This window comes from Halyomorpha halys, unplaced genomic scaffold (assembly GCF_000696795.3).
Source record: "Halyomorpha halys isolate HHAL.00 unplaced genomic scaffold, Hhal_1.1 Scaffold608.1, whole genome shotgun sequence".
Taxonomy (NCBI): domain Eukaryota; kingdom Metazoa; phylum Arthropoda; class Insecta; order Hemiptera; family Pentatomidae; genus Halyomorpha; species Halyomorpha halys.
The window spans coordinates 350768-362799 of record NW_027109708.1 but is presented as its reverse complement, the minus strand read 5'-3'; the positions used below and the strand labels follow the sequence as shown (position 1 = coordinate 362799).

General features: G+C 29.2%; 1 protein-coding gene and 1 long non-coding RNA gene across 5 annotated transcripts in view; one reads left to right on the top strand and one right to left on the bottom strand.

The window, feature by feature from the left end:
* The window catches only part of s-cup (stanley-cup), a 26048-nt gene extending 15687 nt beyond the window's left edge, over nucleotides 1–10361 (bottom strand). The window contains exons 1-4 of one of the 3 annotated variants that reach the window (XM_014426983.3): nucleotides 10001–10360; nucleotides 5745–5901; nucleotides 3135–3346; nucleotides 7–2050 (exon numbers count right to left, since the gene is read on the bottom strand). In XM_014426983.3, coding sequence (XP_014282469.1) covers nucleotides 3179–3346; nucleotides 5745–5901; nucleotides 10001–10134 — 459 coding nt within the window. In that variant the 5' untranslated portion in view covers nucleotides 10135–10360 and the 3' untranslated portion in view covers nucleotides 7–2050; nucleotides 3135–3178. Of the gene's footprint in view, nucleotides 1–6; nucleotides 2051–2175; nucleotides 3347–5744; nucleotides 5902–10000 lie in introns of those variants that run through there. The other 2 variants (XM_067047897.1, XM_067047896.1) reach the window with 2 other exon arrangements.
* The window catches only part of LOC136795879 (uncharacterized), a 44241-nt gene continuing 41284 nt past the window's right edge, over nucleotides 9076–12032 (top strand). The window contains exon 1 of one of the 2 annotated variants that reach the window (XR_010843582.1): nucleotides 9076–9152. This is a non-coding gene — a long non-coding RNA (uncharacterized lncRNA). Of the gene's footprint in view, nucleotides 9153–9648; nucleotides 9699–12032 lie in introns of those variants that run through there. The other variant, XR_010843580.1, reaches the window with a different exon arrangement.

Below are 12032 nucleotides of genomic sequence, written 5' to 3'. Positions count from 1 at the left end.
CATAAATCATGATTATCAAGAGAGAAGTTCTATTCCACTAGTTAAAAGAACTAAGAGATTTAGTACTATGCATCATAATTATACTCACTAAATAAACATACAATTTCAATTAATATGGAGAAATTGTAAACGTTAGTATAAAGAATATAAAAATAAACTATAAATTTTAATAATTGCTAGCAGAATGCTAAATTTATATAAATGAAAATAAGATATGTTTATTTTATTAATATAATATTTGCAGTAGGCATATAATGTTAAAAGATGCCTAATTACTAACCAATCATTTGTCCACTTTTATAAGGCACTCAACTGAAAGCTCCAAATTTAATACATTAATCTTAAACTAAAATAAAAATAATTTTTATGAAAATAAATTACAATATAGTTCAACTATTAGTGATAATATGATCACTCGCGGGTGTTACTTAACACTAACAGGTAACATTCCACATAACAATAAAGTTTTATTAATGTATATTCTTCTGTTATTTTTAATGGTAACTAAAAATACTACCATTCTTTTGAAGAAAATGAGTTGAAAAATTCGTGTTAAAACCATTCAGGATTAAATTTTTACATAAGAATGTTACACTTTTTTTTATTAAACAAATCCCACTGTAAAGTGAAAAAAACAGTTTTAAATTATAATTTATAATTTTCAAAACAGAAAAATTAAAAAAAAAAATTAATATCAATTAGAAATCGTCAACAAATAAAACAATAATTAAGATATTTCCAGAGTTTTGTATGGTTATGTAATTAAGAGAATAAAAATTACTTATCTTTAATAGATCACCTTGAAATTTAAATTTAGAATTAAAAATATTTCACAGTTCTTTGTGTTTCTTTTAAAATAAAAATCAGATACATAATGAATTATAAAAGTTATTTCTATAACTTAGAAATAAACTTTAATATAACCCTAAAAACTCTGGTGTTTACACTATACACCATACACTATATTGGGTTTTGGCTTCATTCATAATCTTAACCCTAAATATAATGTTCTGTGCTGTTTAGAATCATTTAACATCTATAGGAACATTTATATGACGAGTATTCTATCATAAGTTTTTACAATTTTAGTATGTGACTAAGCTTTAGTTCTGAATTCAAAAGCAATAATTTAGTAACTAGTTTCTTGGTCAATTTAAACTCTTTTTGTTTCCTTAATGTTACCTTCTTAAATAATCTAACATAACTGTTTCCAATTGTGGCCGTACTGTGATCGTACTAAATGAAACTGTTCAATGAGTAGATTTTAATATTTAAAAATTAAATTGACATTTATAAAATACAATAAATTATTGTTTATTGGATATAAAATCTGTTAAATATAAAAATTACTTGTTATTAATCAAACAAGTTATTTCATTACCGCTTTGTCAATAAAAACAATTGTGTATTACTTATATAAGTGAATTAATTATTCTTTTGTTACATTAAAGGTAACACTATTGATAGATCAATTTGAAAATGATTTTAATTAATTGATATCGGAGGGGACCAACTTTTTTAATGTTTATTTAATTTGGTTATTTAATGAAATTTATATAAATTACTCTTTCAAATACTTCCAAATATTTATTGTTTCCTATTCCATTCAAGGAATTCCTGCTATCTAAATAAATAAATAAATATATATATATATATGAATTACACTTATAATTATTAGACTCAAACATTGCTGGACATAACAAAAACTTGTGATGTGGTGTTACATGTCAGTTTTCTTTTAATGCTAAAACTAATTTAATCCAATTGTTATACCAAGAACTTTTTTCTCATCACAGAGACCATTCCTTTTAAGTATCCTACAGTACAAATATTTCTAACTACTATCCAATGGAGGCTACAAGTCAGTGTTGTAGGCTCTGTCCCCTTTTTATACTACACTATCTTACTAGCAAAAAATTTTAATATTAACCATACCATACTATACACCATTCAAGAACCATACCACTTGAATGAAAACTATTTGACTAATGATTGTAAATTAAGTCTCTTATCTTCATCATACACCGCACTTCAAAAATCCTCCTCTTATCTGTAAAATTTAAAAGATTTTCTAAAACTTCCTTTTACCCTAATTCTTCGGCTCAATCATGATCTAACTCAAAATATATGAATATATAAATATATATACATACACATATCATAGATAATATATATGTATGAAATATATAGTTCGAAGATACATTAGTAGCCACAATGTTTTTGTAAAATATGACTGTTACTAAGTCTTGTTACTGACCAATGGCTCTATCCATAATGTTCTCTTCCTTAACCTTCAATGGATGTTGTTGATCACTGTTGTTATCTTTTCTGATTTACTATTCTCTTAAGTATCTGATTTTAATAATTTCAGAAATGCTCTGTATCAAGGCTCTCCTAGCTACAGACTGTAGATCATTGCATATCACCACATGAGCACTACCACTCTGACCAGCTAAGTAGATTTAGATTAGATCGTAAAATTGACAGTGTTAGTAGATCTCACAAAACAATAATCAGATGTTTTTATTTAATGGCTTTCTAAATAAATTCAATAACTGATATCTGTTATGAAACCGAGCATTTTCACTGTAATTAATGGTACGAGTATATTAATATGATGAGCTAACAAGGTCTTGGACTCAGGGATTAAGCAGTTAAGATATTCTAGCAGGTTTAAACCAGTATTGAAAATGTAAAATGAGTAACAAATATCAGGTTCTAGGTACACACATTTTTGTATACATATTTTAGTAAGCTGGAATAAATTTCTCAATCATTAAATTCGTCCTGACCATTGAACCAGTCTTTCATTTCAAAAAGTAATAATTAGTTACATATTTAACTTTTTTGTGTATTTACAATCAATAATGAACAATATAGCAGAATATACAATAATATGGCAACATATTTTTTTATAGACATTATTTACAAAAAAGTGGATCGAGATAAAACAAATAATTTTTAAACACATGAAGCAATACAAACATTAATAAAATATGCAGAATGAGTAACAGTCTTTATACCAAATCTTCACCTTATTCTTCAATACAATATTTTGTAACTTTTGATATCCAATAAATTATTTGTATTAATTTAACAAAGTCTCTTATACAAACCAGTAAATTTTAAATTACCCATTATCAGGTTCTTGAGTGGAAAGTTGAAGATACTCTGAATACTATACATAACCCTGACCAGAAAGTTTCAATGCTGTTTCATAACTAGGCAACTCTGGGTCATTTTCTTCACTGCACTCATTCTTTTCCATTGACATAACAAGATCATAGTCAGGAGGGGGTTGGTCATAATCATCTGAATCTTGATAAAGTCCTGAGACATCGTATCGCTGTAAAAATAAATCAATATTAAAATATGACTAAACCTTGCAGAATTATTAATTATGATTTTTGATAAAAAATACTTAAAGTAAATGTTTTTTATTTTAAATATGTGCCAATTTTAGAAAAAAAATAATTTCACATCTTGGTCATCCATTATTTTATATTAACTTTTCTTCCTTCTTTGCCAATGGGTAATTTATGATGTTTGCTGAGGTTAATGTGATGATTTATGACTTACTGAGTGATACCTAACAGAAAACCTCAACAATGTATTATCAAGAAAGAGAAATACAGAAGAGAGCGTGGAGAATTTGAGATAGGATAACTATTAATGACTGAGGGATAAACGTTGGAACCACTAATGATTCAGCAGGCTAAGGTATGAACCTTAAAACACCACAGGACTGGTGAATACAAACAGAAGAATGAACATCCAGTGAAGGGATAAGCCTTTTAGACTTTAGTATAGGGTCAGTATAGTGAGTGGATGAATGCTTGAATCTTGTCTAGAGAGAAGAGGAGATATTGATGCCAGGGATTAACCTGGGAACAACAAGAGCTAAGATTGACTGAGATTAGGAGTAGTGATAATGAGAAACCAAATATCAGATGTCATCCAAGGTTACCACATCCTGTCCATCCTGTTTCTTGAATGGCTACAATATCTATGTTAAGGCGAGTAAATTGCCCCTTCATTTCAATAAGGTCTCCCGGTCTATACAGGGAATGTACATTCCATTTTTCAAATTTGAATACCTTTGTGGAAGTTTCATGTCATTTCGCTAAGACAGTCTAATTTCCAAGGCTTCATAGTTGAGAATTAGTAACTTGATGCTGTTTTTACAAGAGAATGGCTGTCATTCCTCTCAACTCTTCTTTATTCAGGCTTGGGACTGGCATTGGTCCTGTAAACTGACTACACTGGTGGAGAAATGCCACAAGATGGAGTGAGTAAATCATTGTAACAATTTTTAAAAAAGAAAGGTGACCCAACTCAATGCTAGAACTATAGGGGAATCCATTGACTAAATACTGTTGGGTGTTCTTAATTGCACTAAATATCTTACTGATCCCAAACATCAAATCACAGCTTGGAGAGTGATAAGGCCGATTTAGGGTCAATTGGTCAACCTTTGGCCTGATATTCTTCCTTAGATAGATAATGGAAAAAAAAAAACTAATGAGTTTGGCAACCACATGAGGGTCTTTATTGCCAACAAAGTTGCATATGATTCAGTCATCAGGAAGGCATTATATCATGCAGTGAATGGAATTGACATTCCAGCTAAGCTAATTTTATTCACAATGTGTACAGTGAAAGACAAAGTTGTTAGAGTCAAGATTGGTGGAAAAATAAGAGACTCATTCTCAATGAGCTCAGGTGACAAGGATCTTGCTATGTTGATTATCTCGCTCCACTTGTGTTCTACATAGTCTCATTTAAACTAAGTTGATTTAGTTAAAATAAAAAAGAAAAAGTTAGGTATGAGAAAACTTATAACTTTATTGTTTACATACACATGCCCAACAAGGAAAAAAACATTTTTTTTCATAAAAGAATTTCTTCAACAAATTATTAAAAAACTACTAGATGCAGAGTATAATTTAAGATTAATAATTATAATAATTACTTAAAATTGTCTATTACATTTCTGTGATACCACTAACTCTAGGTTTGTGCCAAAACTGAATAGGGATGAAATGGAGAAAGGTAAATGTGGGTTTGTTTTGGTTTTTCAAAACATAAACATTCTTCCAGCAGGTAGTCAGTCTGTTGTTTCTATCTATTTATATTTTTGTTGCATTTATAATTTTTCAATTTATATTTATAATGTTGTTAATTATTTCTTATGTATTTATGAGGTTGGTTTAACCTGAATTTAAACTTTGTACACCCAATTTTTTGTTGTTTACCAGATTCTTATATTTTTCTAGAGTGATCATTTCATTTAAATTTCTGTATAAGTTTCTCCCCCCCTTCCAAATGTATGATTTTATGTGTATCAAATTTGAATGTATGTCATATTTGTCTGGAAAGTGTGGTGAGAGAAGTTTGGTCAGGTTCTTTTGTTATAGAGGAACAACTGTATTCGGGTCGATATACCCTTCTTTTGAAATACTGTTTCAAGGTTCCAAAATAGGATTTCCCGCAATTCTCTTCATAGGGAATTTCTTACACTATATTAGATTGTGCTTTGTTTTGTCTTTGTTTGTCAATATAAATGATATAATAAAAAACTAAGTATAATTAAAATCAATAATAACTATTATTCATTGTCATAGCTATATGAATTTCATTAATTTCGATTTTATATTAATGTTTCAGAGTCTTTATAAATACACTCCAAATTTGTGTACCACCTACTGTCTTTTTAAATTTATTAATATTTTTCTGCTCCATACTTGCTGGTTTAGAGTGAAAATGTGGATTGGTGTATCTGAATCAGTAACTTGCATCCATGAATTGTTCCTTTCAAATCTTTCCTCTACTTTTTGAAATCTCCAGTGACAAAGGTAGCAAATGCACACAACCATTATCAGCATACAACTCATCATAGCCCTAAATTAAGCACAAAAAAACAAAAAACAGTTTGATTCAAGTTTATACATGGAAAAAACAAAAATTTAGTGAGTAATATTTTTGTTTAAGGTAATCATTTAGTCTAACATAGCTTTCTAAGAATCCTAGTCAAAATCCCTTTGGAATCTTACTATAATTCTTTTCAGCCCAATATAACATCTAACCTATTGTAAGTTAAATCACCATAAATTATTAAAAGACTATATGACCTGTAAATTTCAAAATGTATATATGATAAAAACCATTATTATTGTTACATAAATGTATAATAATTTAACAAGTAACTTTAACATACATAAATGCTTCAAATTTGATGAATTGTTGAAGTTTTTAATTTGCACTTGTCCAAAAGTGTTATATTGGCAAAAATATAGCTTACACATAACAGGAATGCTGCTGATTCCTGCTAGTGTTCCTTCAATAGTGGATTAAATTGGCGGTTTTAATGTTATAAACAATAGTAACAGCTGAGAAAATGAATAATTCAAGAATTATAACAGACATTTTATTTAACTTTTCGTATTTATTTTGATATTCTTCCAGTCCGAGTTATAGGTTTACCAGTATTGTGCTGTTTACATCGAAATTTATCACAAAAAAAAATATTAAAATTTTGCTATGGAAATATAATTTATGTTACAATAGCATTTTAAAACGTATTAATTTTTTTTTTTTCAATTAAATAATCTAACTGCACCATTGGCGTACCAGAAAGGAAGATGAGAAACTATTAATGATAAAAAAAATAAAGTAATTCTATAAATAAGGAGAAAATATTGACGAAAAGCGGCCGCGAAATCACCACACACTGTGCGTCAGCTTTAACACTCCCAGTAACACTTATCAACCCACCATCCTTGCGCCGCCTTCAATGATTAAGAGTTTAGAGGAGTTGTTCCATACTTTCTTAATTTTAATTATTGGAGAAGTTTGTCGGGGGGTGCGGTCAGAAAAGAATAACATAAATAAACAAAACCATATTTATTTATTTTATGCCGACGTTTCGACCTGAGTTTCAGGTCTTCATCAGGGGTTATGGCGTGTTTTTTGCTGACCGCACCCCCCGACAAACTTCTCCAATCATTAATCTACGGTCAACTATCTACATCTCATTATGAATCCAGTAACACGGGGCCAACGACGTGATAACAACCATCTACATACACGTCACTACACCAGAAGATACAACACATCTAGATCTTAACAACAACAATCACATTCACCACTTCACAGCACAATTCTGCAACCCCTTCTCATCGAAATTCTTCAACTCAGCCCTCTACTTCTCTTCAGGCTTATTCAACTCCACCTGTCACATCTCCTCTTCTCTCAGCAATGATTCTTCTGCCCAGACTTCTACATCTTCCACCATATCAGTATCAGTTCTTAATGTTCCCATACCAGTCCTATCTAATTTAGCTTTCTCTTCCCTTAAATCATCTTTTCCCAATTTCAAATCACAAATAAATTCTCTTTCTTCACTTCACAGACACAGTTCGGCACACAGTTCAGAACAACGAATTTTTCTACTTAAATGCAGGTCAAATTCCGTTTTTCCTAAATCTATAAACAATTCTCTTAAACATATTTCTATGTCAGGTCCACTTCATTCTAAACTTTCGTCATATTCTACCAAATTCAAAAAAGTCTCTACTTAATTTAAAGATCCGCGAAACCATTCAACACATTCATTTTCTCCAACACAACATCTCCTCTCTCTCACATATTTTACGAACCAACATAGGTGAGACCCATTTTGGAGGTCTTTCCTCATTAATTACCACAATTTTCAACTCAACACGGGTAGACAAAAAACACAAACTCATTAATAAGTTCAATAACCTGTATCAAGAATCACTAACCAACAAAATTTATCCCAAAGGTCAAGAAAATTGGGTCCTTAATATCTCATCTACTGATATTCCCTCCAATGTACTAAATATTCTTAGCCTAGGTCCTAATTTCTCAGTTGCAGGCCTACCTTCTACGCCATAACCCCTGATGAAGACCTGAAACTCAGGTCGAAACGTCGCCATAAAATAAATAAATATGGTTTTGTTTATTTATGTTGTTCTTTGCTGACCGCACCTCCCCCCGGACAAACTTCTCCAATAATTAATCTACGGTCAACTATCTACACCTCATTCTTAATTTTAGATTTTTTTTTATATGTAAACAAAAAATTATCTTTTACCGATATTTACGCTTCTGTTATACTCATCAGAGAGCCCATCATCGCTTAGAGAGGCCATAGTTCAATTGAGTTCTGAATCTTAATAAAATTCTATTGGAGAGGACTTCAAGTTAAATAAAAAAATGTCAAACCTCACTAGAATCGTTTCAAGAATTAAGAGTTGTCCTATTAATTAAGGGCTGTTATAAACACAGAAGAAGGAAATTCCTCCTGTCTAAATTCATATTTTATGTATTTTTATGAGTGACACCCATAGGCTAACAGACCTCATAAATGCTCATCCTAGTTTGATAGGTTCCTAACAATGCTCAATTCAGATCAGTTCAGCTCCTAGTTATATTTTTATATTTTGTCGATATATTAACAGAGAATTCAAACTTCTATTTTTTCGGATAAACATACAACTTTTCACCACCTTAAAAATAATAATAACAATTAATTTCATAAATACCACTTAAACTCTTTTTTATATGACATATTTATTATATATATATTTTTATTTTATTTCGTATTTAACAAGTACTAGGGGTTTGTGGCAGCCTACGTGGTAGTATAGTAAGGCTATCTTGATGTGTAGAATGTCATCACTGGATCCAATTAATTATTAATTGCAATCCAAAATTACTTAATGTATTATTAAAAAAAAACTTCATTCTGTCGCTCTGAGTTATGCCCTTTTAAGCAATCGACCCTAACTACACAGTTGGTGGTAGGATATTCAATATTTTTTCACAAAGAAGTATTTTTAGCAATGCTGAAATATATGATATTGTCATTTTATAGTAATTGAAACACAATGTATCTGGATGTATGATTCATTTCAACCAGAACTTAGTGATAAGTACAAATTGTTATCAGAAATATATCCATCCTTGTCTATTTGAGATACGATGCATTATAAATTAAACATTATTGAATTTTAAGTGCCTTTCCGTCATAGATGACGCTATTTTCATAGCATTTTATGTTTCAGATGGATGCAGGAAATTAATAAAAAAATGCAACCTACAAGGGAAGTTTGAATTAAACACTTAATGTAAGTCCCGAGATACTTTATATTAGAAATTTATCGAAGAGTTGACTTTAAGTTACATACAAAATTTATTAATATTCACAATGAATGTTTATTAAAAATATATTGAAATTTTTAATATGTGAATTTAGTACAGGTTGTTATCACTTTTTTTAGTACACTGTCTTAACATTTTTTTATCACCGAAGATAAAATTTTGGAAACGCCTTTTGTTCCTAACAATTAAAACTAAAGCGGCTAGTTTAATTAAAGTTTTATATATATATTATAAATGTTTGTGTATGTATTAGACACGCATAATAAAGGGGGATTCTGTATGTATATTTTGATGCCGGATAATTAATTTTAAAGTTTTTGCTGAGGAATATTATATACTATGGGAAAAAACAACTAATTATTTCAAAAAGCGTGTTGTTAGATTTATTATTAACTTACATAGGTATCTACAAATATCTTCGGTTATCTAACATCTAACGCTGAATATAACTCCTCTGTTCCTGAAGGTCATAAGCAACACCTGAACTGATGAGAACAAACTGCTGCTAGGTGGTAAGAAATTTCCCCTAGCAAAATATATTTATTTTTTGGCCATAAAAAGTGTATTTAAAATTAAAAATAATACATGGAATGTATTTATTTAATCAGATTCTACTAGAAACTATATTGGTTTAGTTATTAAAATTTTCTCGATGACTGTACTTAAGTACAAAATAATTATCAAACGAATATTTACACATTATGTTTGCTATCGGTATGGTGTTATAGTTAGCATAATATATGGGCAGCAACTGATATTTTTTTAATGAATAGTACTTAGAATAAAATTGAATACTTCAGTTCAAGGAACTCACCCTCCAAGGAGAACATTAACTCCAGCATTCGTCGGTGCGATGTTAGTCATATTTAAGTTATCCCGGGTAATGTTCCTATGTTTCTGATTCAGTGCTAGAACCGCCAAATGCTTGGAGGGAACCGCAATTACCATGTTGTATACTTTGCTCTTAGCTGTCTGTAAATGCTAATACACTCTTCGTACTAGGGATGATTCTTTGGAGAGAGCCGAAACGTTTTCCGCCGCCAGCTTAGCCCATGTTACAAAGCACAAAATCGGGATTGACCAGAGGGTTTTCAATATTTTTATGATCACAACGGAGAGTTCTAAACACGTGATGGGTTTAGTGGCTAATACAAGAGAAACTGGGCGTGCCATAGCTAAGCACGCAATATTAGCGCTATAGCAACCGCTAAGAAATCTATAACAAACATATACCCAGCCGTTTCTCATTCACTGAACACTGATCTGTCTCCTTTGACCTAGTCAATAGTTCATTCATTAAATATTCCAATTTCTATTTTATTTTTATACCTGATAAAAATATTTTTAAGTCGAATAAGAACTTTTAGAATTTCAGAATGCATCAAATAGAACTAAAGATTCCTTTCCAATCAATCCGATATTTTTTATGAAAAATCAAAATTACTTCAATTTTCACCGTAAAAATATCTCTTGGTTAGTCATTTTTTTTCTTAACAATTTTCGATGATATACAAAGAGAGAATAATTTCAAAATTTAATACCTGTATCTAAAAAAATAGAAATAATTTATATGATGAAACACTTTTTAATAGAAAAATAATTTTATACTCAATTCGGTGATATAAATAAACAATAGTACAAAAAGACAGGGTTTCAAAATATTTTACTAAATGATGAGATGGATTTTAATTATATTATATATTTACATGATATAATTAGTGGAATTTTATGGATAAAACTAAAATATATGTTTCCAATTATTGTCAATTTATGACCCTGCAGAATATCGCCGTTTTTTGAATTTTCTTTTAGTGCTTTGGTACTGTTATAAAGATTGGAATTTTTTGTTAACAAAATCAATCTTTATTTTAAATATAGTAAATTTAAAAGTAGTAAAATATTTTTTTTTTGTTTTTTATTCCTTAAGAATACATTCATCATAGTATTAAAAATAGTCTCTGCACTTTTTAGGTTTTTACAGTACTTTAGTTTTATTCTATAATTTGACTATATATTATAGAATTATAATTGTAAAGAGAGCTATTTACTTATTTATTTTCTCTACACATCTATTGTATTACATTAATAAATAAAACATTGATATTTAATATTACAAAATGAGCAATAAAAACGAGATAGAAAGTTTTCTAAGATATTGTGTCAACTGTTAATTGTGTCAACTTTATTTACACATTTATTTATTTATTATTTATTTTATTACACATTTATTTTTAACCTTCTCATCAAGAAATCGCTGGAAAAATATTTATTAATTATGTTATGTAACGATCGCACCACATTTGTCGCGTTAGGGAATGCATATTGCAACGAAGTTTGTCTCCGACTTCATCTTTTAGAGGCGTGTATTTAATTTAATTTTACAGTTGGAATGTTAGAATAAAAAAAAATTAGAAAGTATTGATTGATTAAAAATCAATGGTTTACGAATCAAACTAGTTAAAACTTCAAACAATAAATAATAACCCCTATTTTTTTTTTATTTTAGTGACTAAGAGGCCAATATTAAACATTTGATAATACAGATAAATAAAATTAGAAAGTATCAATTGATTAAAAATCAATGATTCGCGAATAAAACTGTGTTTATTAAATCTAAGCTCAGAAGCATATTCGGATTGTGCTGTTGAAGAACTTTTACTGGCATTTCTAGACATTTAAGGCATTTTAATTCCCTAAAAACTCTAGAGAATGTATGAATCACTGTTTAAATTAATTAAAAACAATATTTTATTAAAAAATTAGAGAACATTCAAGACATAATTATCTTATTAAAAGTTATATTATGACTATTTTTTAAATTAAAATTACTGATTTTAAATTGATTA